The sequence below is a fragment of the Leptidea sinapis genome, chromosome Z (genome assembly GCF_905404315.1).
Source record: "Leptidea sinapis chromosome Z, ilLepSina1.1, whole genome shotgun sequence".
Lineage (NCBI taxonomy): Eukaryota > Metazoa > Arthropoda > Insecta > Lepidoptera > Pieridae > Leptidea > Leptidea sinapis.
In genome coordinates this window covers 7,264,128-7,291,967 of record NC_066312.1, presented here as the reverse complement: position 1 = coordinate 7,291,967, position 27,840 = coordinate 7,264,128, and the positions used below count along the sequence as shown (strand labels likewise).

The following is a 27,840-nucleotide window of genomic DNA, read 5'->3' as shown; positions in this document are numbered from 1 at the left end:
GGTCCCCTACAATTATTATTTATATGATATAAATAAAACAAACAAAATTATATATTTTCATGTAATTATTTGTATAATTATCTGAGAAATGTAATGATATTAAATTTATATCTAGGAACTGTAAAGTTTGTTTAAAAAAAACGTTTTCTTTATAATTTTAAACCCTTTTTTTTGAAAATACGCTTTTTTATAATACTTAACTTACTATGTAAAATCAACAAGACGTTTTAAAACTAAAATATAAAAAATATATATATCTTAGGATCTTTTGTTGCGTTCGAGATCCAATTTACATAATCAACCTAATTTATAACTTTAATCAAAATTATTAAAAATTATATTGTTTTTTACTATTTTGTTAACTATTTCAGATAAACATCTTTGTCAGTATCTAGTAATATTTTTTTTTGTGTATTATATCTTATCTCTTATATCTTATCTTAAATTATTTATACGTTTAGAATCTAGATAGACTGGACAGCTGTGAAAACCTCAAAAAAAGAGGTTGACATCTCTACTTGCTTGTCACGCACACTAAACTAGTAAACCTGGCCTGTTCTTATCGGTTTTCTAGCAGCAAGAGGCTCTAGATAGAACCTATTCAGATTATTAACGACCGTTCCCAATATACTATCTACTTTCTACTGTCAGTAATTAGCTGTCATTAATCTGAAGCTGTCCCAATATACCCGATAAGTCATTCTTATCGCCTTATATTGGGACGCGTCAATTGCAATTTCAAGACAAACTTCTATTGCTGGTAAGCTATACGTCGTCCCATTCACCGACAGCGTGTATGGATAAGGTGAGTTACCGTTGATTTTTATCTCAAGTAAGAGATAGACTGAATATTAGGAACGGCCGTTATACGTTTAGATTGACGTTTAAGTAATCTCAGGGGTTGATATAATACAAATTTTGAAATCACAACATGGAAGACAGCTTACAAACAAGAATATTATAAAATATTTAAAACTAGTCGACAATGACCAAAAGCATATAAACCAAGCTCCGTAATATTACTACAATTAATCTATATAATATATAATAATTATTCTAAATTACTTTTAAATATTCATCTATATCTTATCTAATGATTATTAATTAGATTTTCTCCAGAGTTTTCAGCAGATGGTCCATTTCGGTGTGAACTTGACGCAATAGATCTTTCATTTGTTTGGGCGAGTCTAGAATGTCGATACTCTGTGTATACGGGTTGTAACGTACACCGAAGTCTCGAGGAATCGTTTCGGAAAATTTGCTGAAAATCACGAATGTATATTTTATTACATGAAAGTATATTTATGTAATCGGAAGATACTTCGTGAAGAACAAATCCATCCTTAACAATGTGTATGCTATTTTTAAGTTACACGGCTAGTTTGTATTTATCTGGCGGTAGGAAATTATTGCTAGTATTCGGGTTAGTTGATAGTAAGTGAATACCATCTGCTGTTCTCTTGCAACCCAATAATCATACGCGTTCATATGTTTTCATTATTATAGCTACTATTGATAATGTAATGTATGTTCATAGGCACATAAGTGAAATTGCCAGAAATTGTCATAACCATAATGTTAACACCGGGAACAGACATAAACTTATGATGCCTACTACTCGGCTCAGTCGAGTAAGTAAGTCTTTTGTGGGGCGATGTATATGCTTTTACAACAAGATCCCAGAAAATGTTCAAAACAAAAGTATAACGTTATTCAAAAGAATTGTTAAAAGAACGTTTGTGTGGTAAAGGTTACTATAACATAAATGACTTTCTTATTGATACCACAGATTGGAGTGACCGCCCTCAGGCTATTAAATAATAAGTTTAATTTTATAATATTACTTTGAAAACATATTTATTCGATGTAAAAAAAAACCCGTTGAGTTTGTTGCGTCCATTCTTCTCAGGTCTGAGGCATTCATTTTGGAATGGGTGGTAGTTTTTTGACTTTCAAAAAGTGATGTCGCATCCTAGTTTGAATAAAAATATTTGAAATTTGAATTTGAATTGTCCAGACCTCGCCGCTGACCGTCCGGCGGTCGAGCACTAAAACCAGCTAAAGGTCCATGCAGCGCAGAAAGTTTTTAAATAAAAATGTAAGTATGTACTCAAATTAATAAAAGTAGTGGTAGAAGTATTTATGTATTAAGAAACTTCTTAAGCGACCATCTATCGTTGGCGTAACGAATTCAAACGCAGTTGTATAATTTTAAGGGATGTAGAAAGATATTGTCGTTATAAATGTCGTAGATATGGTTGCTTCGACAGCCGTTGCCGAAGAAAACGTGCGAGCAGTTAAAACTTTTATTTAATGATATAATATTAATATTACGTATGAAGACATTCAACATACAATTGGGATTGTTTGTGGGTGTGTTGGGAGTGTTTGCATGACTTTAGAAGCCTAGAACTAGCAATATCGTGCGGTGAAACGAATATAAAACCCCGCTCGTCCCAGCAATGGATATGGTACTCTGTTGTTTTTATTTGGCTTTATTCGATAGGGAACCCCATTATTGCAGTATTAATTAATTTATTTTATGATGCTTTTGTAGCTAAATAGACATAAATATATACAAAGTAACTTACATCATTTTCTCTTTAGCACTCTCGAAGCTATTAGCAACGAAATAAATGGGTTGATATTCAGTGATTGGGTACTTCTGAATGCCAGTTACTTCGGGCTCGAAAGGTTTCAACTCTGGTTCTCCAGAAAGACAGTACTGGAGCTCTCCAAATGAAGACAAAAGACCGGCGCCGAATGCCTTCAGTTCGCCATCTTGTCGGCACAAACCAAACTCCACGGTGAACCAAAAACACTACAAACATACAAACATACATTATTAATATACTGAACACAAAGTCAAATAATTTATTTTTTCATTTTTACAATTTGATATTAATATATGTATAAAATTACATTATTAAATGTATTAAATTATTTCCAAAGTAATAAAATTTTGGAATTTAATCGATAAAATCACCAGAATTTTGTAAATCTCATCTATTTTGGTACTTGGCTTTGGCTACTAAATGTCACCTATTTATCTAACGAAAAAGGAAAAGAAGCTCCTAAGTTCTAGTTCGTAGTGTATTGATTATATATATGTGATGATATATATATATATATATACATATAGTATGAAATGTAATCATGACCCACCGTAATGTCTACAGTTATAATAAACAAGTAGGTCGGAATTCGCTTGAACATACATTTCCTAATTAATTGTTAACATTTTATTAGACACTGACAGTCGTACAATCTTTTTGGTGCAGATATCAGCCTATCGAAACTCTTTAAGAAAAAAGCGATTCATTCGATCGTATGACACGTGCAGTCATTGATAGATTGTCAGATGACGGCTATAATCTTGTTAAAAACGGATATAGCCAAAATCCAATACATTTTAAGCAACTTTTTCGCTTTTAAACTTAGCCGGATTCCACCTCGTCGCCAGTCGCATTACTGTAATTACTGCTATTTTAAACTTATGTCAATACACTGCACGTTTCATTATAAACTATATTTTAATTTTACTTAGGCAGTAAGTATCTTATTAGGTAGTATTTACATCCTCTTTGCAAATACAAATGCTTTTTTTATGAAAATAAGGAACGAGACGAGCAGGACGTTCAGCTGATGGTAAGTGATAAGCCCTACCCATTTTTCATTCCATTCATTTGAAAATTCTGAGCGGCACTACAATTGCGCTCGTCACCTTGAGACATAGAATGTTGTCTCATTTGCCCAGTAATTTCAGTAGCTACGGTGCCCTTCAGACCGAAACACAGTAATGTTTACACATTACTGCATCACGGCAGAAATAGGCGCCGTTGTGATACCCATAATGTAGCCGGCTTCCTGTGCAAAGGAGCCTCCCCTCTAATCGAATTATCAGCAAAGTGGTCGATGAATCAATTTTGTCAATGGTAGGTACATAATCTAATATCTTTAAATGAGCAATTCTTGTAAGTATAAGTCATAATATATATATATATATATATATATATATATATATATATATTCTGAATCTCGGAAACGGCTCCAACGATTTTAATAAAATTTAGTATAGAGGTAGTTTCGGGGGCGAGAAATCGATCTAGCTAGGTTTCAATTTAAAAAAAGATAGTTTTATCCGTGTTTTAATGAGAAACAGCTACAATAACATTACAACACAAAGGTAAATTTCGCTACTAGATACAAGACTATAATAGCTCATTGGGTGATCCGGAAAGCAGACCCCGGTTCGAATCCAGATGTCCAATTAGTTTTTTTTTTGTTCAAGTTTTGTACATTCCTAAAAATCCGAGCAAGGCTCGGTCGTCCGGATATTATCATAAAATACATAAGTGTTGTTGGTCTCTCAAATATTTTGTAATCACTCACCGTCGCAAGCTTTTCAATATAGTCATCAGGAGCCCCTAGAGATGCAAGACCGATCTCTTGTGAGAACTGCGCGAACGCTGGATCTGCAAACAGTGGCGCGTGTCCGAGTAGTTCATGGCACACGTCAGGCTCAGGTGTGTACAGAGGTCTGGAGTGGTGTCTGATATACTGGGTGCTGTGGAAGACACGGAACGCGAGTCCAGCCAGGAAATCACGGGATGATAGGAGTCCCGCTACCGGACGCAGCGTAAAGCCGGTGCAATCTGAAACATGTTGAGTTTTGTTAATGTATGTTACTTATAATTAAATCAGCCACGTGTACTATTACATATTCTTTGGTGCGGCATAAAGTAATACCAGAGAATAAACTGAGAGTATGCAAAATATTAACTATATCGCTGAAGACACTGTTAATACAATCATATTTCTAAAGTTTTGCGAATGTCAAGCAGCCCTGCAAATAAACTCGGGAACGAATAAACCAATCTTAATCAAAGTGTGTATTTGTAAAACATTTGGCATATTCTTGGTTTTTTTTGTTCTTTATAGCAATTGTATTATTTGAAATAAAACTACATCAATTTTATCTTGTGGGTATTAAAAGAGACTAATCCGAGTAGCAGGGCTATGTTACGCTCGGGCAAAGTCGGCTAGAGACAATCTCTTGTAGAAGCCTCACCGTGATGAAGTTTTATCGGGTGATAGCATTTAAAGAAAATTTATTGAATTATGAATTATTATGCGGAAATTAATAATGATTTAAATGTTATAATTATTTGTATATAATTATAAGTGTTATAATTATAAGTGTTACTCAATGGAACTAGGCGGATTTAAAACTGAAGGAAAAGTCATAACATTTGTATAACCCACACTTTTTAACATCTTATTTAACACCTATTTGGTACATACCGTACAGGTGTTAAAAAGTTGGCTGCTAAGTTCCTTCTTGTAAAAGTTTTTATAAACTTTTGCATTTGATGAATCACAATCTTCTTAAGTGCAATACCCGTAATAATAAATCCTTTACCTTTAAGGAAATTAGAAACATCTTCTAGCTGGGGTATGTTATCCTCCCTGTATCCACAGTTCTCAATAAGTAAGGGAAACACATGGTTATGCTCTTTGCAGGCATGAGTCGGGTATAATTCAGTAAGTTTCCTGAACACCGCGCCCCACGTAGCTATTTCATCTTTGGTGTAGACGACATGGGGCAGTGGCTGTCCGTGCTTATAATGATAAGCAATATCAGCAAAATACTTTCTTCTTGCTCGGTATTCCGCGTCTGTAAAGCCTGGGTGGTCAGAGTCCAATTCAGCGCCATAGGAAAGAATTTGGTTGGCGAACCTGTCGAGGTCTCGTATACGACGTGGAAACCATGGGACAGCAGCTGAAAATTGAATCCACAGTCAGTTTATCTATAAAAAATAAGTTTTATTACATAGATTTAGCAACTTAGACTTCATTTTATTTTGATACCACTTTTTTTAATGAAAATAAGAGATGAGACGGACGTTCAGCTGATGGTAATTGATACACCCTGCCCTTCAATTCTTGAACAACCCAAAAATTCTGAGCGGCATTACAATTGCGCTCGTCACCTTGAGACATAAGATGTTAAGTCTCATTTGGCCAGTAATTTCACTAGCTACGGCGCCCTTCACTCCAAAACACAGACGGACGGCGTCCGCGTGGTGTTCAGAATTGGGTTTGAGTCTCCCAGACGATATAAACATATTACCAGATGATAAGAACTCAGATGAGTTAATCATTGTAAACAACCTTAGTACAATGTTTCATTCAAATCATCCTAATCAAACTAAACCTCTTTTGTAAATTTCAATAATACGAAAATAGCGAATAAAGAAAAGTCTTCGGCAAACAGTATTATAAGCATTTTTAAAGAGATTTTTTAAAAACATGATTGGTACAAATACATAATGCTAATTTTCTTTACCAAGTTTGTACCAAAATCAATATTCATGATTGAAGACTCGTTTTAAGCACTAGAGCGCCTGAGTGGGAAGACGTGGAGTCTTGCATAGCTTACTCATTCACCATCATCATCATCATCAGCCGGAAGACGTCCACTGCTGGACAAAGGCCTCCCCCAAAGATTTTTACGACGATCGGTCCTGCGCTGCCCTCATCTAACGTATTCCGGCGATCTTGACCAGATTGTCAGTCCATTTTTTGGGCCCACCAACATTGCGTCTTCCGGTACGTGGTCGCCATTCGAGGACTTTACTGCCCCAACGGCCTTCTGTCCGTTGAACTATGTGTTCTGCCCACTGCCACTTCAGTTTCGCAATCATTTGTTATAGCTTATTAATATAACATTATTGACAGACAATCAAACATATTCTAATTACTAACAAATATGTGTACTAAGAAATAAGATGTACGTGGGTGTTGGGGTGTGTTAGTGATAAGTAATGTGTGAGAGGTATATTGAGGTGTATGTGGGTCAGTGTGTATTTGTGATCAAATGAAATTTGATAGCTTACATCTATTGTCCTTGTAATTGCGTGAAATAATATTCAAGTATCCTGATTCTTCCTTCAACTCCTTAAGCGCTGCACCAAAATCTCCGGACCCATGCTCGCATTCAACCATAAACTCGTAGCCCGGTCGTCTAGCAGATGACCGGGATTCGATATGGCTGAGGTTTACACCGTGTCTCGAGAAAACGCTCAAGAACTTGGCAAGTGAACCGGCTTCGTCTCGAGTTCCGGGAGCAAATAACAACCATGTTGATTTACTGGAGTCACGGCCTTCCAATATGTAGTTGCCTCCATTCATCAACTTTGGCTGTAAAAGTTTTTAAAAGATGAATATTAATATATTCATTTATTTGAATATACACAAATGCCAAATAGTGAAATCAAGTCGCTTTTGATTGTCAATATACTGGTCAATATAAATATTTCTTTTAAATTACTGAATCATATGTTCGAAAGAGTTGAGCTCGTGAGAAGAACAAAACTCAACGGCCGCTCTTTTACAATGATTGTGTATCAATGTATTTTACAATGGCTGTAAAATACATTATAAATTAGTTTGCAAGGTGCTGCATCCAATATATGAGTCGTGTTTAAATAATATAAATTATTTCATAAAAAGTAATAAAGAATAAACTGTATAAATATAAATTATCGTATATTGGATGCATCAACCTTTAGAGCTTGTATTCATTGTTTGTGTAAGGATGCTTCGTGAATATGATGCTCGTTATTACTGTCATAATTTGTAATTGCATCCAACAAATACAATGACTTATTAAGTATTACAGGTCGACTTGGCACGACAAGCAGCACCCGTTCACAAGTCGACGCATGGACCAGCCATCGTTCCCTTCGCACATAGAGGGCAGGAGACGACCCGGCACCTAACGCCACGAATTTCTTAAATAATTTGTACGTATAGATAGAGCCTCTTGCTGCTAGACAATCGATGAAAACAGGCTAGGCTTATCACATTAGTGTGCGTGAAAAGCTACGTCTTAAACTCGCGATTTATATGTCATTTTGCATCAGTGTGTGTGCATTGATCAAAATAGAGGTTACCTGTCAACTTCATTTCTTTCAACCATTTTGTTCTACGTTTTCAGATGTATCAATGATCTAAAATCATAGCTATCCGACTGACTTGCATAAATACCATTGGACAGGCTGTTCCATATGCTTGATAGCAAATTTTTTGTGCCTATTTGAAGCGACACTCGCGAGCGTCCAGAGAACAAATTTGACGTATAATACAAATGGCTGTGAAGGAACGTACAATACTCTGAAGTATTTTTGCAATCAACGTAATAAAGAAAACAATTTTTTTCATCACTAGTTTTAGTACCGCAGACTCTCGCTATATGGCCATCAGCAGCAAAATGGCGAATATCAAACAGACACAAAAGCACTTTGACAGCCGCCAGTCCAGTGGTAAAAGTAGGTAGAGGTCAGTGAAGCTATCTCATGACCATAGATACAGACTATATACTTAAGGAGCTTAGATTTAACAAGCTTTTTCTTGTGGAAATACCACAAATCGAAGATGGCATCATCTGATATACGGATGACTCATTTTTCCATCTCAAAATAGCCTTTTCAGCGTAACCGGGTTCGCGCTGTCTAGTGTGTTTAAAACGTACAACATAATGTCGTCTCATGCGAGAGTCGAGTCTCAGTCAAGCTGTAGGCGTGTAACCATTGCCGTAAAACATGACTTCGCCATCGAAATTGAAGGTGAAGTGACTAAACGGTGGTATTTAGGTTGTGTGTATGTGTGTTGTGCTGCTGTCGGTGTCATTTTCATGCGCGATGGTGTCATGATGAGATGGATTCCACTAGGACATGTCGAGGTCGAAGGCTGTGTCTTACTCTCAGGTATCGTTAGGTTACTTAGGTGCTAAAGCTTTTCGTTAGAGGGTGTCTTGTGGAAGAAGCATCGTGAAAGCTCTTTGAAATGTTGAGCAATAAATAGTGGGCAGCTTAAGATCGCAGCGAAGGTCTACGTTCAGGACAAACCACAATATGATTAAAAAACAGATGCAATCTTCCATTTTGTACAGCCTGAAAATAGGCATTTTGCCTTCTAAGCTGAAATCATTGTAATTCTATTTTTCACCTATCATAAAACATTCAGAATCCATTTCTTTCTAATTTTGATTATATTAGCAATCATTGAATTCACTCACCACATTGAACAATGTACTGATTTACAGGAATGTTAAAATAATCACTTATACAACAATCAATTATCTACTACGTTAAATTTAATCCCCCTCTTTATTTTCCTTACCTTACCTTTACTAAAATGAATATGCAACCATTCTATTTATTATTGTGAGTGAATGAGAAATATACGAAGCGATTGCAACTTGCCTTACGCCCCTGATAAGGCTCCTCTCATACATAAAGCCCGCATTACTGTGATAACCTATTGGGCCACTGTCGGTTGAACTCAGATATCAGATAATATTAACTAGTTGTTATCATCAGATGACGACATACTCGTAATTACACGATGTGGACGATTTCTCTACACAAGAGAGACAATTTTTTTCAACCCGATTTTTTTTTGTTAAATATGTGAAGAGAAAGCATGAATTAATTTTGCTCATACATATTATTAGTCTAGAACACATGCTAGATTTAAGATTATGACTTGAAAAATGACAGGAAAAATATAAACCCAAATAAGCGAGTAAATAAGCATTATTTGTGTCCACTTTGGTCGAAACACAATCAAGAGCAGACGCAGAGCGCTCTTAAAAAAATAAGTATTTTTTTTAAGTTTATTATTTTCGTAAAAAATTTTATCCATTTTTTTTCATTGCATTATTGCAATAATAATCTTTTTATTCTAATGAAGGGCGCGAAACCAGTGGGACTTGTTTTTTTATTGAAAAAGAGGACAAACGAGCGTACGGGTGGTGTTAAGTGATCACCGCCGCTCACAACCTCTTGCAACACCAGAGGAATCACAGGAGCGTTGCCGGCCTTTAAGAAAGGTGTACGCGCTTTTTTTGAAGGTACCCATGTCGTACCGTCTCGGTAACACCGCATAAGGCAGTTCATTCCACAGCTTTGTAGTACGTGGAAGAAAACTCCTTAGAAACCGCACAGTGGAGGATCGCCACATATCCAAATGGTGGGGATGATATCCTAACTATTGGCGTGTCGTGCGAAGATGGAATTCGGCGGCAAGAATCAGGTGAAACAGCTCTTCAGAACACTCCCCGTGATAAATGCGGTAGAAAACACACAATGAAGCGACGTCTCTACGCAACGCCAAGGTATACATATTATAGTTATTTTATTATATGATATAACTAGCTGACCCGGCAAACGTTGTTTTGCCATATAAAGTATAATTCACGCGATAGTTTTATAAGTAATAAAATATTGCCTATATTATAGCCTGTACATCATTTTGTTCTATTGTCAATAGTTTTTGCAGCGCACGCAAAAATAGGTTTTCGATTTTACACCTTGTGTTACAAAACAGCAATTTTATTACGGATCCCTAATTTTGAAAAAAAAAACATATCCTTCTATAGCCTAGCATAAATGGACTACCCAACACTGAAAGAATCATTCAAATCGGACCAGTAGTACCAGAGATTAGCGCGTTCAAACAAACAAACAAACAAACAAACAAACAAACAAACAAACAACAAACACTGCAGCTTTATAATATTAGTATAGATTACTAATCGGCCATATTATCACGTGAAGCCCCCTCCCGTACCTCTTTAACCCCGCCGCGCTCGTCCTGACACGTCAGTACGGTTTGCAGTTTTATTACCGTGACATGTCGTGATATTTTCATTTTAGGACTCCTTTGTTTTTGAAGTTTTCATTGTTACATTTTGAGTTTTGTTGTATTTTTGTAGTTTCTGTTTTTTTTTATGACGCTACTATAAATAGTTTCAGTAATATATTACTGAAACTATTTATATTCTGTTATATATAACAGAAAAATAAATACTCCTTGTACTTAATCGAGATTGCTTCATTGATATTTCATCATTGTAATAATAATTATCAGCATCACAGCACAACAACACACATCAATCAATAATGCAGATAAAATTAATCATAGTTAATTTATTGATAATAAAATCTTAGTGATTCTTGTTTTGCACACAGTCACAAAGCGACGGTGTGACACCATCGACGACAGATCCAGCGACAGTAGTAGGTACATATTCAAGCAATGGAAGCAAATTTAATTAAATATTAATTCCTATCAACTCTATATAAATCCGGTAGTAACCGTATTTTATAAATGTCGGATTGAAAATTATACATTGAAGAGCTTGAATTCATTGTTTGTGTAAGGATGCTTCGTGAACATGATGGTCGTGATTACTGTCATAATTAGTAATCGCAAACAAATACTATAACAGTTTGACCTGGCACCACAAGCAGCGCACGAGTTAAAGAATGGACCAGCCATCGTTCCTTTCGCACATATTTGAGGGAAGTAGACGACCCGGCACACGACGCCGCCGCAAGCAAAGTATGCGAAAACTTCACCAAGGCTAGGCAAGGCAAGGTTAATAATACGAAATAAAAAGATATTTTGGTTATATTTATCTTTAAAAAGTACATTTAGGTACATATTATGTTATAGTTGTGTTTTTATTACTCATCAGTATTTTGTCTTGACTCATTTTATCTGAACGAGCGTTACATACCCGGATGTAATAGCTCAGTCTCATTCAATACACGAACAAAATCATACCAACGCGGCTTAAAAGTTGTAGCTTCAAAGTTAATTCCACACTTAATTTGCGCATGAGTGAAAGTTTTGTCACAGAAAACAAACAAGGGTTATGATAAATTATCAGTTTCGTTTTATTTATGAAACATTGGCTTACTTGTATATTATAAATGTGGCAAGTTAATATATTTTCAACGCGAAAACATATTAAGAGCCTTATCAACTGAGCCAATTGTAATACCAAAAAACAGGTTTCAACTAAAGCTACGAGTAACAAAGGCTGCATTTATTAAAAGAAATCAATTCCACACGAAGTAATTAATAACACTTGTATCGCAAAATTTCGACGGCATTCTTGCAATAATAGTATTAAAAACTATATCCGCATTAACGCACGAATTGATCTAAGAAAAACAGCAAAAGCTCTTTGTATTTTTTGCTCGTTCAGTGACTGGTTGTTATTGTCGTAACCTCGATGGTTTAACGTTTGTACTATCATTAACATTATTAATTATAAGGCAAACGTATTTAAAAGGTCTTGCTATAAAGATTTTCAATAATAAACTTCGAGTTTTTATTATTTTTTTAAATATAAATTAGATCGCGTTTATTATGTTATAAATCTTAATGGAATGGCGTATTAAATTTAACAGAATCAGGCATGGAGCCACAGCTTATTTTTAAGACACTTCGAAAGCTAGGAATCAGTTGTATGTTCGTGTATAGTACTATCGATAAATACACGAACACATCCACTGTCAAAAACTGTGAAAGATCAACACAGCTGCTGTTCTGATAGTATGTCAGAACTAACTGAGATCCTAACAGGAAACAAAATAAAAAATATCGCGAGAAATATAAAATAATAATATAAAATAGAAGACATGAAGCTTGATGCTTGTCGTTGAAGTACAGGACATGCCCAATAAATCCCTACAAATAAAGAGAGTGGCTCGATCAGAATGCCTACTACTCCGAAACGTGGATGAAAATTAAGGAAATATTCAATTTAATGATGCAAAAATGTTCACTATTGAAGAGCGTTGAAGAGAGAGAAGACTTGGAAAAGAGCAACGTGCTCATCATCCTACGTCACTTATGGTTTCGTGGAGGGTTTCTGTTAAGGAGTCACAAAGCTCGAGTTATGTGAAAAAGAAGTTTAAGACTATAGCCGAAGTGTCAAAAGAATGTCTTAAATACTGTTGAAAAACATCTCAGCAACATGTTGATTCGAAATTTAGCTTGGCCTTTAAGCAAGACTGCATCCGGTCAAAGGCACGATTTACAGAAGCTTGACTAAATTAACGTTCTGGTTTTAAGAAGAACTGAAGACCCCTTCTAGCTCAGATCTTAATACCTTGGGCTACAAATTGGGGTCGCTTTATCAGTTACCATTACTGGACAACATATGTTCAGGTGCAAATAGATATTACCTTAATTAACAAATCGTTGACAATTTTCTTTGAATTCGCAATTTTATTATTCAATCGATAATACCCACCACCGGGATGATTCCTACATTAATAAACTTTCATTAACAAATTATTATGTTCATAAATAAACATTATATTATTTTGCATAACAAAAAACTGACTGGATTTTCAATTCATTTTTTACCTTACCTACATAGCTCGATCTTTGGTAATTAGAAAAATACATACAAAAATTGCTCCATACAGAAATATTTACATATTGACACGAGATGATCTGAGTGACAGACTTGAGTCTCGTTAGAGTAAAAGTGTTCTGTGCTCAAGTAGGTGTCATAACTCTGAATAACGCGCAATCCCAGAGTCATTCGTCTAACTAGAGCGGTTTTCATCCAATACAACCGATTCCACTAAAAGGAAAATATTTGTGCAAATATCAATTTAAAACTCCTGGAAGAATCACGTTGTTTTATACTATTTAAAAATATATATGAATAAACAAACATAGAAAGTATAATGTAACAGAAATTCGCAAGCCTTAATAACATACCTTGTCTGGTGGCGAAGTAGAAAGGCTTTCCTGTGGACCGAGGACTTCCATCGTAATATTATGTAATGAAAACAAGATAACTTCCGTATAGTTCGAATGCGCGAGTTATACAGAAACATAGCAAGCTTGAGCAACGCTTTTATTCTCACTCTATGACGCCACAATACACCACTCTTATCAAACTCTTAAACTTTTCTACGTGTCTTGCTTACAATTTTGTTATGTTATAATAACATTAATTTTATTTATCAATAATATATGTTTATACTCAAGTCACTACAATGATAAGAGTGTTTGCCAAAAAGCTATCAGAATTCGATAACTTTAATATAATGTAACTATGTTGTTACAAATATTGAATACGATGTCATGTTCCAAAATAGAAACAAAAAACAATTTAATCAAAACAAAAACACGTTATAACATTATAAAATGCATTTCTTTTCTCAAAATTGATTCCTTTCTTTTTTCAAATTCATTCACTGTCATTGTTATTTCTATAAAATAATTATAATCTAGTCTCAGGCTGTCCGGTCACATAGATATTCAGCTGTGGGGTATTATGATTTAATAAAACATTTAAATTTGTTTATAGAAAAGGCATGAATAGTGGCTGGGGCTTTATTGTAAAAGTGTATACCTTTGCAACTATTATTTATCTTATGAAGCCAACTAGAATTAGTTACAAGCAATCCCTTATTTCTAGTATTATAATAACGAAAATCACCATTAAGACCAAAAAGGTGACGTTTTTTGTGAACGTATATTTAATTTTCATAAATGTACTGAAAATCAACAATCGTAATATTTATTATTCAAATTTTTCATTGAGAGATTTTCCTTTATTTTCTTTGAATAACCAAGCTGATATGTAGCACGAACAGCATTTTTTTGTAGAGCTAACACTATATCAATGTCAGCAGCATGATCCCACACCATAATACCGTACGTCGTGATACTGTGAAAACAACTGAAGTATCTAACGTTAGCCACAGGTGTTAGCAACATTCGTATACTCTCTAATCTTTCTAAAAGCGTATGTCGCAGAGCTGAGTATATCTGCTAGTTGGGCAATATGTCGACTCCACTGAAGCTTTTTATCTGACGTGATACCCAAGAAGATCGTAGTGTCCACAGGTTCCAATCTCTGCTCATTTATAAGTACGTTGGTTTGTACGTCCGCTGTATTTGGTGTAATGAACCGTAAACATTTTGGTTTTTTTGTACTGTTAATGTGCATATTATTCGTCTCAATTACGCGCTAACTTTGATAGTGCATTGTTTACCTCGTCACCATTATCTGCATGTCATCGCTTCATTTTAAAAATACGTAAAGTATCACTTGCAAATAATGCAATCTCATGGCTATCATCTACCACAAACGGTAAATTGTTAATATATATAAAAAACAAGAAATGGCGGAAAACAGAACCCTGCCTGCACACCTATTCCTACAGGTTTAACCGAAGGCCGTTTGCCGTTTACTTCGACTATATAAACTCTTCAAGTCGAGGCAATACTACAAGTAATGAATATTAACGAACAATTCTTGAAACGAACGCCAAGGACAACGCATGACAATAAATTAATAGAGCGAATAATACATAATATATAATTTATTTAAGAAAAAAATACAGGCTGAGAGAAAAAGCGTTGACTTGAAATAATCTCATGCATTAAGTGATGGGAAAAAGGCAATCAATTCTGTACCAAATCAATCGTAATTTTAGGTGTAGTAGCAGACAAAATAGACACTGAATCCCACCAAAAGCAGAATCAATCTTTTTAATGGTTTCCTGAACATCCACAATCTCTCAAAACCTACTGTTAGGAATAGCAAAAAAAGGATTTCATTAGAACATACTAGAAGCCGGACTCAGAGATGTTGTTTGGGTTGATACTAGTAGCCGGAAGACGTCAAAAGGCAAAATTCCGCCAGCGTCATGTTGCGAGAAATGTCTTGCCTGCATAGCATACTTTATCGAATCAATTACCAGATGCTGTTATCCCGAACCGATATGACTCATGGACCACCACTTTTTTCAGGTGTATACCTACGTACGTGATTTTCATCACTTTTAAATTAACATCATCTATTAAATTTTTTTTTGTATTATTTTTGTTTCATTACATCTAAATTAGGAATCGCAAAAGTTTACATGGTTCATCAGGTTTATTTCAGTGAGCTCATTTGGTACCCTAATATCAAGCTTTTTATGTGTACCTAAGCTAAACAAACGATCTTTAACTATCAATGTTAATTATATGGTTTCTATCACACTTTGGATGATTTGGATAAATAAAAATTGATTAATCGACATAATCAGCGAAATATTTAATCAAATTATTAATTATCACTTATCACAGATTTAAATCATTATAACGAGTGGATCTGAGTGAGACGTGTGTTCACCTCAGTCTATGTTTCATTAAAGGAGAATAATAGTGTAGTCAAATTAACATGTTTTCATTTTCCAAGAATTTAATTGAGAATGCTGTACGAAATTGAATAAGATTTGGATTGGTGTGGAAACCGCATCTTCTTATCCAAATGATCTTGGCAAAGTTAATATAGCGGTAGAACTGTTAGGTTTCTGTATTAATCAAATCATTAAACATATTAAATGGCACTATGAAGACACATAAATAATCTAGTAGAACCAGTTTTGTGACTTGTCTGTGCGATTCTATTATGACAATCTATTTTTAAATGTCATATATTATCCATATGAATAATTAGAACATGTGATACTTACATATTTTTATAATGCCACATATATTTTTTTTATATCCACACCGGCTGTTAAAAATATCAAAACTGTCAAGATATAATTTATATAATTTTAGAATATCTTTAAGAAACGCATCTGCTACCGATCTGCTTAACAATAATGTGTCATTTGCCTAATATTTACTTTTTGATCATTGTTTGCTGTAACAAACATGTGCTTCAGTAACTTACAATGCAAGATGTAAATTTTGCTATTGTATAACAGTGATATTTTTATCACTGCATCAATTAATATTTGACACAACTTTAATTTTACCACTCAGTTTAATCGTGTTACTAATGTGGCAGCCACATCAAAAGCTAAGTTACAATATACATTGTTTATATATTATTGATCATTTCTATTGCTATTTTCATAAAGGAAGCATTATTTGATAATTCAATGGTAAATACTTTACATACAACAAAAAATTTATACACTGTGGCCGAATCCGTCCCTGACTAAGTAGAAGACTGTTGCTTATCAATTTAGCGGCGCGGGGTAGACGTGCTACACGTCAACAGATAATACCCATTGATATGTGAAATCCCATACATAGGTTTTTAGAGACTACTCCTACAGAAATTCTTTTTCTGAAGAAAAGCAAGTAGCCAAGCAAGAAGGAATGAAAGCAAGTAGCCATCTTATTCGATGATACAACTGATGCATTTTCGACATAATATTTGCACAAACAAAAAAAGGAGTCGACCGGCTGATGCATCCGTCGTACAGTATGCTTTTGAATGCTAGTAACGAATTTACCAGTGTTAATGATTGGTGCCAGGATTGAATAAAGTTTTATTTTTTAATTGTACCTGAAACATGTATACATGCTGTTAGATTATAATGGACAACACACAGATAATATTACTTAAATAAAACATTTATTGTGTTAGTTGTAACTTATGGTAGTTTATATTGTTAGATAGAGCCTCTTGCTGTAGACAACCGATGAAAACTGGTCAGGCTTATAATTTTAGTGTGCGTTACAAGGTACGTCTTACAATCGATATTAATGCGTCACTTTGTATAAGTGTGCGTGCATTGCTCAAACTAGCTCATAGAGGTATACCTTCAACCTCAATTTTTTTCGAAGTTTTCACATATGTCATAGTCTATGGACTTATAAGTAATCTTAGGTAACTTAATATTATTTTGTTTAAAATTTACAAAAGGAGTGAAAACTAGGGAGAGAAGGTATTTCAATCCTAACGGTGGTGCGGGGGTTTTCAGGAGGTATAAAATTCTAGAGAGAAGACTTCATTAAAGGTCAAATAATGGAAATACTGGAATGCAAGAGTGGTGCGCAATTGGTTGAGATTATTGTTTTATTGGGGATCTTAAAATTCGAGAAAGGATTTATATATAATTTCAGCTTTAAGTTTGCCAAAAATTTGCCTATTCAAGTTATACTGGTTCAGGTCAAGTTATACAAGTTTACCAGTGAGAGGTTCCTATGCACAGGATGCCGGCTAGATTATGGGTACCACAACAGCGCCTATTTCTGCCGTAAAACAGTAATGTGTAAGCATTTCTGTGTTTCGGTCTGAAGGGCGCCGTAGCTAGTGAATTTACTGGGCAAATGAGACTTCACAACTTATGTCAGCTCAGAATATTTGGGGGTTTTTCAAGAATCCTGAGCGGCACTGCTCGTCTCGTCCCTTATTTTCATTAAAATAAAACTACAAATTTTGGGTTAATTTATAAGGTTTTCGCTATGTTTTGAAATAAACATCTGTTTTTCGGAAATATATATAAATTCATCACTATATGGGAAAACGCCGAGTTTTAATTTACTATCTAAATTAAAACAAACAATTTACAATATATATTTACACAATACGAACTTAAAATAATTCGTAAATATTGATCCCTCCTCTATGCTGAAATCATTTTTTCAATTTTGACAGTTGTATGTTAACCTTTTCCTATAATTACCACAGAAAAAATATGACAGTTCTTGTTTATTCTATATTTATCGCACTGTCTTCATGACATCTGTATAAATGTGATGTAAATATAAATCTCTTTTTGTAGCTAAAAGAGTAAATTGACGTAAAATGGTTCAATTAAAACAGGTTTCCTTACGCTTGAAATCTATCAAAAATATTCAGAAAATTACTAAAACTATGAAAATGGTGTCTGCAAGCAAGTATGAGTTTATAATATATTCTCTACAATTTAATATAAAACATAAGAATACTAAATAGTAAATACTTTAGTATTTTAAAGGCCTTGATATTCAGAAAGTATTATTGCTCTAGCACTCCAGTGGCAAGAATTTTATCTTTATTATAATAATATGTAGTCATACGGCTGATATAAGGCTGTTAATATTTTATTCATACATATGTCAAAAATGAGCTAACTGGCTTCATTTGAACAAGGTTATTGTTATTCAAAGTATATGTAGTGAATTTTCATAGAGATCAGTTAACTGATATAAAAGTTAGTATAAATTTGTATATTTATGTATACATTTAAGATATTGCTGCTCCTGAAATAATATGTGCGACGGGAACAATGACTGCCTGGTCGACCTGATATAGCTAATTACTAAATATCTGTACGATTTTTAAGAATGTACAAAACTTGAACAAAAAAAAAGTAATAGGACATCTGGATTCGAACCGGGGTCTTCTGCTTTCCGGATCACCCAGTGTTCCATCTGACCTATGTCTATTTTAAAATTGAAACCTAGCTAGATCGATTTCTCGCCCGTGAAACCCTTTGTATACAAAATTTATGAAAATCGTTGGATCCGTTTCCGAGATTCAGATTATATATACCGGGTGTAATCGTTAAGTGGTTACGTACAGGTGATTATTCCGTAAATATTACAGATATCAAAAAACTTTAAACTGACATCGAAAGCACTTTACTTAATGAGTAAAATGACAATTATAACTTATCTATATATATATACATATTAGGAGATTTCCACGTATATAGTCACTCATCACGATATCTCTGGAACCGTTAGAGTTAGAGACTTGAAATTTGGTAGGAATATTCTTTTCACCGAGTAGAGGTCAGCTAAGAACGAATTTTACGAAATTCCACCCGCACGAGGTTTTTTTTATAATGAACAGAACAACGTCTGTCGGGTCAGCTAGTTATAAATAAAACGAGAAATATCAAAAAAAATTACATTAAACACTCGCATACATTTTATATCTTAGTAAGTACAAAATTTTGTATTCAAAGCAGATGTTCGAAGTGACCTCCTCGATGTGCAACACAATGACGAGCTCTATTTACAGTTTCTAAATGAACTTCCTTAAAATTTGCGGAGTAATTAAAGCAATTGCACGACGTACACGATACTGAAATTCTTCTAGACTGTGAACACTCTCTGCGTACACGTGGTCTTTGACAAATCCCCATAAGAAGAAATCACAAGGCGTGAGATCCAGAGATCTGGCAGTCCAAGGGGTTTCACTATTATTGGTTATTAAGCCATTAATGTGCAACGTTAGACTATTTACATACATACAGTTGTATGTCTTTCTCTTATCTTTTTTATCATGTTATATCACTTTTTTGAGCAATTCGTCTACACACCCATGAATCAATTAAAACAAAACGCCTAATGACGACCCACATAGCCGGTTAGTGACCCTGCCTACTGAACTAGAAGTCCCGGGTTCGAATTCTGTCATCTATGTAAGTATGGATGTTTGCTTCCGAGTCATGGGTGTTTATAAGTAGTTATGTTAGTTTAGGTAAGTGTATTGTATTAAATATATCGTTGTCTTGTAATCATAGTACTGGCTATGCCTAGTTTGGGACAAGATAATTTGTGTAAAAGTGTGTCAATGTTATACTTTATTAAGTATTTCTCCATCCAGATTCACAAAAGCGGAACGCGAGTTGAGTGCAGCAAGGCCATTTGGTTACGGTCCTCGTAAGTTCTACGAGTCAAGTCAATTGGTAAAGGGACCTGTAGACCAAAAGGAAAAGGAGAAACAGCCAGATATAGTAGCTGATAAAACAGAAGATATTAAGGATGACAAAATGACAAAGAGAATCTACGTGGCAGTGACATCGGATCGAGGTTTGGCTTCTATAATAACACCACGTTTCTCTCATTCTAAATAGCTGTTAAAAATTATTAATATTTATACCAGTGGGAGGCTCTTTTGCACAGAATGCCGGCCAGATAATGGGTACCACAACGGCGCCTATTTCTGCCGTGAAGCAGTAATGTGAAAACATTATTGTGTTTCGGTGTGAAAGGCGCCGTAGTTAGTGAAATTACTGGGCAAATGAGTCTTAACATCTTATGTCTCAAGCTGACGAGCGCAATTGTAGTGCCGCTCAGAATATTTGGGGTTTTTCAAGACTCCTTAGGGGCACTACATTGTAATGGGCAGGGCGTATCAATTACCATCATCAGAAGGTCCTCGTCCCTTATTTTCATAAATATAGAATCATGGTTACAAAATAAACGTATCTAAACTATGCAAATAATATTACACAGAAGAAGGGCGATATATTTTTTATCCGCTTACAAGAAATTAAATCTTAATGTATACTATTAAAAGTTATCTAAACGAGATTGTCCTAGGCTAAACTTGTATAAACTTGTGTAAGCCTGACACGTTTAGATAAATCGTTTTGGCCTAGAATAAAACTAGTTTGAGCTAAAATCATAAAGTCGGGCCAGTAACATAAATGTTCTACAATAGTTAGATTCAATCAATGTATGCTACGTTGCGCTACGAAAAACAAATTAATAATTTTTAAACGATAATTTCATCAATCATTATTATAAATCCTATTGTTTTTTGTGTCCTAGAAGTGTTATACTTATGATATTCAAAGGAACGCTAGGGCTTCGATTAGATTATTTTTCCCCTTATATACGTTTGCTGTAGTTTAACCATACAATAGAAAAGACACGTTTGTAAGGTTTACTTTCAATACAATACAAATTTTATCGCAGACTTACACGACCACTAGTGACACGACTCTTTGTGGATATTGTGAACAAAACATAATGAAATAAAGAATAATTTGTTATTAAATGAATCACTTTACCTCTAAGTAATATAATTTAAATTATGAATAATATTTAATATACGGAGCTATATAATAGAATGATTTTCAATCTTTCTCTGGTTTTCTGTTCTGGTGAATTTCTAAAAACAAATAGCTCGAATTTAGGCAACTAGCCGTTCCCGTCCAATTCGCTGGGCGAATTTTAAAAGGAAATAAATTATACAATAAAAAAATAAATAGCCATAAACCATCTTGGATAAATTTCGCATCGAATGGCGGTAGTTTCGATACGAAAGGCTTGAAAGAGCCTCAAACAAAGACCATTTACATTCAAATTCAAATATTTTTATTCAAAATAGGATGTGAAATCACTTATCACATCAATCATTAATCACAAGTCAAAAAAAACTACCACCCATTCCAAAATGAATGCCTCAGGCCTGAGAAGAATGGGCGCAACAAACTCAGCGGGCTTTTTTTTCATAAAAAATATGTTTTACAATTAAAGTAACATTTACAAAGTAACAAAGTAACATTGTACAATTAAACTTATTATTTAATAGCCTGAGGGCGGTCGCTCCATTCCCAATCTGTGGTATCATTAAGAAAGTCATTTATGTTATAGTAACCTTTACCACACAAACGTTTTTAACAATTCTTTTGAATAACGTAATACTTTTGTTTTGAACGTTTTCTGGGATCTTGTTGTAAAAGCATATACATCGCCCCACAAAAGCCTAACTAACTCGACTTAGCCGAGTTATGACACTTTCTGGCAAATTCATTTATGTGCCTATGAACATACATTACATTATCAAGAATATATTGAGAGGCAACAGTCAAGATGTTAATTTCTTTGAATTTCGCTCTCAATGATTCTCTAGGACCTAGGTTATAATTTCTAATAATCTAATCTAATATTTTCCTCAAAGCACTTAATTATTAGGTTATTAGCATTGTAAATTAAATTAAAGTTGATATTGTAGGAGATTGAAGAAATATAATTATAGTACGCTGGTTATCATAATATTACAATACTTGAAATGCCAAGAGAATGTTTCTTGTAAATATTGTGTTGGTGATTTCCGGTATCTTACGGCCGTTTCCAATATACTATCTACAGATAGAGACAAAAATACTACCTTCTACTGTCAGTAATTAGCTGTCAATAATCTGAAGCTGTCCCAGCATGCCCGATAAATCATTCCTATCGCCTTATATTGGGACGCGTGAATTGAAATTTCTATACAAATTTCTATCGCTAGTAAGCTATACGTCGTCCCATGGACAGACGCGTACGGATAAGATGAGTTACCGTCGATAAGTTTATTGAAACAGAAAATTCAACGATAGTTATGATTTTTATCTCAAGTAAGAGATAGACTGAATATTGGGAACGGCCGTAAGTGGTTAGCGCAGAAAATATTGACACTGGTAACGTTTATGCCTACTACTCGGCTAAGTCGAGTTAGTAAGACTTTTGTGGGGAGTGATGAATATGATTTTACATCAAGATCCCAGAAGATGTTCAAAACAAAAGTATTACTTTAATCAAAAGATTTGTTATTAAACGTTTGTTGTGAAAGGTTACTATAACATAAATAACTTTCTTAACGATTCCACAGATTGGGGATAGAGCGGCCGCCCTCAGGCTATTAAATAATAAGTTTAATTGTACAATATTACTTTTTAAATATATTTTAATGAAAAAAAAAGCCAAAATACTTCTCAGGTCTAAGGCATAAGGTGGTAGTTATTGACTTTCAATGTCATATTCTGTTTTGAATAAAAAAAATTGTATTAGAATTTGAACAGTGGTTAGTTGGTGGCACAGAAAATATATACTATTTTGGCATAAGTATTTTTTCTCTCTACAAAAGGTTAATTATATTGAGACTGGGAACGATATAATTGCTCACACACAAAGCTCCAAAGCCGCGAGCATTTGGAGGTCAGCTTCAACGCTCTAAATTATTTCGTAGTTGCAAAATGTATAATAATAATTTTAAGTAGCAATTGGTAATTAGCACAAATATATAAATTGTTGATATGAGTGTTACCGCGATAACCCTGTCATAAAAGACACGAGCCATTGTTAGGGTTGACAAGTTGGGATATATTTAAATTAATATATTTTGATTCTGTCTGCCATGTTTTCTTTTATGAAAATATGGGAAGAGACGAGCAGGATGTTCAGGTGATGGTAATTGATACGCACTGCCCATTCAACGCGCTTGGCACCTTGAGACATAAGATGTTAAGTCTCATTGGCCCAGTAATTTCACTAACTACGGCGACCTTCAGACCGAAACACAAGAATGCTTACACATTACTGCGTCACGGCAGAAATAGGTGCCGTTGTGGTACCCATAACCTAGTCGGCATCCGGTGCAAAGGAGCCTCCCACTGTTAAATATCTGTAAAATTACAAGCCTTTTTATTATTTCAAGAAGAATTATGAAGTTTTAATGTCTAATACTTACGTAATTAAAATGCATACTATGCATGAAAATATATTAAAAACACTTTTTACATTTATCTAAATGGGGAGGTGCAATAATCCGCAATAAACTCTTAATGTAAGTAAAGTAAAAAATAGCACAATTTCAAAGAATTATATTAGGGTTGAACTGGACTTGTTGCGGAACGGAGGAGTTAACGATTCACTGAAAAAATAAACACTTAAACGTTTAGTAGTATAAAAATAATAATAAAACTTTATTTTCAAGTAACTACAGACTCAAAATCATATTAGTTTAACTTGAAAAACTAAGTTAGTACTGTAACCTACTCTTAATTTCACTATTTCTCCATTCCATTTGAGATAGAGACTCATATATTTGCAGTCTATCCTGCTACCAATCATCTTAAGAATACCCTATACCGTACGTTGTAGTTAAAAACATTTAAAACATTTGTAGCTGCGCAGCATTTTGTACCCTTGAACTGAACAATTAGTTTTTGTGATCTTTTATAACCAGTCAACTCTATTTGTTACTCTGATTTTCCCGTTGCTCGCAATACACTTGTATTATTTCATCATATCTAGATATATAATATTATCATAACCGTACAACGCATATCTTTCTACATAAAACTTTTATCTTAATACGTATGGCAAGCAGATATTCGTTGTTTAATTTCATTTCGTTGTATAAATGTAAATTATAAAGGCAAAAAGTGATTTGCAATAGCAATCAGTAAAACCGTCATGGTCGCTAACTATGGGCCTTATGAGGAAGCTCACTATTGCTAGGGCAATGGAGAGGTCGGAGTTTCCCAGCGAGATCGAATCAGAAATGAGGAGATCCGTAGGAGAACCAAAGTCACTGATATAGCCCAAATGATTGCGAAACTGAAATGGCAGTGGGCAGGGCACATAGCTCGGCGGACAGATGGCAGTAAGGCACCACGTACCCGTGGTCGCCATTCGAGGACCTTCCTACCGGAAGGCGTAGTGTTGGTAGCCCCCCCACAAGATGGACCGACGATCTGGTCAAGATCGCCGGAGTTGGTTGGATGAGGGCAGCGCAGGACCGATCGTCATGGCGATAATTGAGGGAGGCCTTTGTCCAGCAGTCGACGTTTTCCGGCTGAAATGATGATGATACTGATGAAAAACGTCAAAGGTAACGTTCATGGTCATAATTTTTGAGCGCGCTAGTGGAAATAAAAGAAAATAGACAACTTTCGCAAAAAAATTACAAGTTCATTGACATGGTATAGACCATTTATATAGCGAATTCTTATTGAAGTAGTTTTATAGAAAACTCCATTATTTTGTAGTGGTTGGCTTATCCAAACTTCAGCGTTCAATAAATACCAGACGAAGAGATTATAAGTGTGTGCCAATAAATATAGAAAGTTACCAAGTATTGGTAATGTAATACGGAAAAAAAGTAAACTGAAATCGTAATAAGAATTTGTAAAATCAACAATGGTAATTGATACGCCCTGCCCATTACAACACCGTGTCGTTCAGGATTATTGAAAAACCCAAAACTGTGCTCGTCACCTTGAGACATAAGTTGTCAAGTCTCATTTGCACAGTAATTTCACTAGCTACGGCGCCCTTCAGACCGAAACACGATGCTTACATATTACTGCTTCACGACGCAAATAAGCGCCATTGTAGTACCTATAATCTAGTCGGCATCCGGTGCAACGGAGCCTCCCACTGCTGAATATTGTAATAGGCTTTAATAGATAAATAAACATTATGGTCAGTGTACAAATAATTATTAAATCTTTCTCGTCCTCAACCTCATTAATGAAGGTTGTTTTTGTCCTGAAAAAACATCACCGGCTTATCACCAAGCTCCCGTCACTTTTGTCGCAGAGTATTCGAGATATTGAGACCCATTATACTTTTTATTTGTTCGTACGAGCAGGTCAGTGATCGACTTATTGGTTAGTTGTTGAGTGTCCTCGATCTGTCTTCCACAATTTAAATGTTTAAACAAAGTTCCGATAAGTCAATCAAGCGAAGAGCCGTTTAACCTGATTCCTGCCACCGAATTCCACCCTCGCACGACAGGCCAGTTAGGATATCATCCCCACCATCTGGATGTGTGGCGGTCCTCCACAGTGCGGTTTTCATTGAGCTTTTTCCACGTATTACAAAGCTGTGGAATGGGCTTCCTTGTGCGGTGTTTCTGGGACGATAAGACATGGGCACCTTCAAAATAAGCGCGTACAACTTCATTAAAGGCCGGCAACGCTCCTATGATTCCTCCGGTGTTGCAAGAGAATGTGGGTGGCGGTGATCACTCAACACCAGGTGACCCGTATACTAGTGTGTCCTGCTATTCCATAAAAAAAATCAACGCGGATTGTATTTTCGGCCGGTGGTCCAATTTATTGGTACAGGTCTAAGAGACGAATCTTACACAGTCACAATAACTAACACAGCGAAATAGCTGAGCCAGCCAGAAAAACAGCCAACTCCTATCTAGTCTGAAAAAAAAAATTAAATTAAGTATCCAGTCTTCATATAAATTATTTATAGAACTCATGTAAGACAAAAAAAAAATATAAAGACCGACCAAGGCCACATAAACTTTCTCGCCGATGTGTCGTAATATGGAAGAGTTATAAGTCTTATTACGTCTTAAATAATATTTGTTATAGAAGTAATATATACTGAAGAAAAAGCAGGCCACTGTCTTACCACATCAGAGTAGGTAGTAGTGCCATCGACAAAATTGATTCATGACATGTCATTTTAAAATCATAAAAACAGATTTACATTTGCACGAAAAAGATTGTATGACAATTGTTGGACTTAGTGTCTTATAAAATGGTAACAGTTACAATAAATGTGTATGTTAAAGCGAATTTAGACCTAAATATACGGTTATATTATCTTTAGACCAAACGTCGATGATGTCACATCGTTGCTTTGTTAAGGTATAGATCGACGTATGTTTGTAATATATATACTCGACTGTCGGTTTTTTAACGAATCCCTTTTTGAGATCTGATACACATTACAAGTAAGTGACTCCACGTCGCGTTGTCGCGCGAGTATGTCGCAAGCGACATTCACTCACGATTTTCAATAACTAGAATGCAGTGGGACAACGAAAAATCCCATTTATTTATCGACAATTACATGTTACAATATACAATATGAACTCCTTCAACTAATCATGCAAGGGAAAGTGGCAGGCAGGAGGAGGCCTGGCCGCAGAAGGATATCGTGGCTTAAAAACTTGCGCCAATGGTTTGGGAAGAACACAAGATCTTTATTTAGAGCAGCTGTGTCGAAAGTTGAAATTGCCCTAATGATTGCCAACCTTCGCAAGGAGACGGCACGTTAAGAAGAAGAAGAAGACAAAGAAAACCCAATTTAATGGGATCCTAATTATTAATTAAGCACACACAACCTCTACTGACGTTATGAGAAGAAATAAAGCACACTTGAGCCAAGAGCTCGAATGATACATTACAAACAAACAGTAACCTTTACGGTGTGCAAAACAAGCATCACTAGGATATTATTAGTAATAAATAAACAACTATTTATTTGAGAGTTATAGATTGATGTTGATATAGATAGGTGTTGTATTTTTGTAAAAAAAAGTCTAGTTCTATTATAGCGACACAACTACAGAAGTACTAACAACAAAAGTCAATGTCAAATGAAAACTTCAAAAACAAAGCAGTGATAGCACGAAAACATCATGTCATGTAAGTACATAAGGTTCACCTTACGGTAATGAAACTGCAAACCGTACTGAAGCAACAGGACGAGCGCGAAGGGATGAAACAGAGACGGGAGGGGGCTTCACGTTCCAGCGAGGTCCAAAGATAATGGGGATGTGTAGTATATGTTTATTTATTTATTTATTTATAATAGACACACCAACAAGCTATTCTAAACTAAACAAAAATAAGAAAAATATAAAACGAACATTATGAACAGAATAGCTTTCTTACAGGTATGTACAGCTCTGTTGTATTATTA

The 27,840-nt window shown here is 34.9% G+C and overlaps 2 protein-coding genes across 6 annotated transcripts in view; one reads left to right on the top strand and one right to left on the bottom strand.

Annotated features, from left to right (window-relative positions):
* Positions 1–46: 46 nt before the first annotated feature.
* Positions 47–13,746, bottom strand: LOC126978288 (protein henna). Its single transcript, XM_050827038.1, has 6 exons — positions 13,597–13,746; positions 6,900–7,203; positions 5,423–5,782; positions 4,393–4,655; positions 2,592–2,821; positions 47–1,261 (listed from the first exon to the last, which is right to left on the bottom strand). Exons 1-6 carry the CDS (start codon positions 13,645–13,647, stop codon positions 1,105–1,107), a joined length of 1,365 nt encoding a protein of 454 aa, XP_050682995.1. The 5' UTR covers positions 13,648–13,746; the 3' UTR covers positions 47–1,104.
* The window catches only part of LOC126978298 (ATP synthase subunit gamma, mitochondrial-like), a 49,258-nt gene continuing 29,994 nt past the window's right edge, over positions 8,577–27,840 (top strand). For 4 of the 5 annotated variants that reach the window (XM_050827049.1, XM_050827050.1, XM_050827051.1 and 1 more), the window contains exons 1-2: positions 18,374–18,519; positions 20,219–20,424. In XM_050827049.1, coding sequence (XP_050683006.1) covers positions 18,428–18,519; positions 20,219–20,424 — 298 coding nt within the window. In that variant the 5' untranslated portion in view covers positions 18,374–18,427. Of the gene's footprint in view, positions 8,772–18,373; positions 18,520–20,218; positions 20,425–27,840 lie in introns of those variants that run through there. The other variant, XM_050827052.1, reaches the window with a different exon arrangement.

Coding starts and splice junctions, on each gene's coding strand:
- LOC126978288 (XM_050827038.1), bottom strand. CDS start 13,647: ATGGAAGTCCTCGGTCCACAGGAAAGCCTTTCTACTTCGCCACCAGAC. Junction 7,204..13,596: donor CTACTTCGCCACCAGACAAG/GTATGTTATTAA, acceptor AAACTTTTACAG/CCAAAGTTGATGAATGGAGG. Junction 2,822..4,392: donor ATATTGAAAAGCTTGCGACG/GTGAGTGATTAC, acceptor GTATGTTTGTAG/TGTTTTTGGTTCACCGTGGA.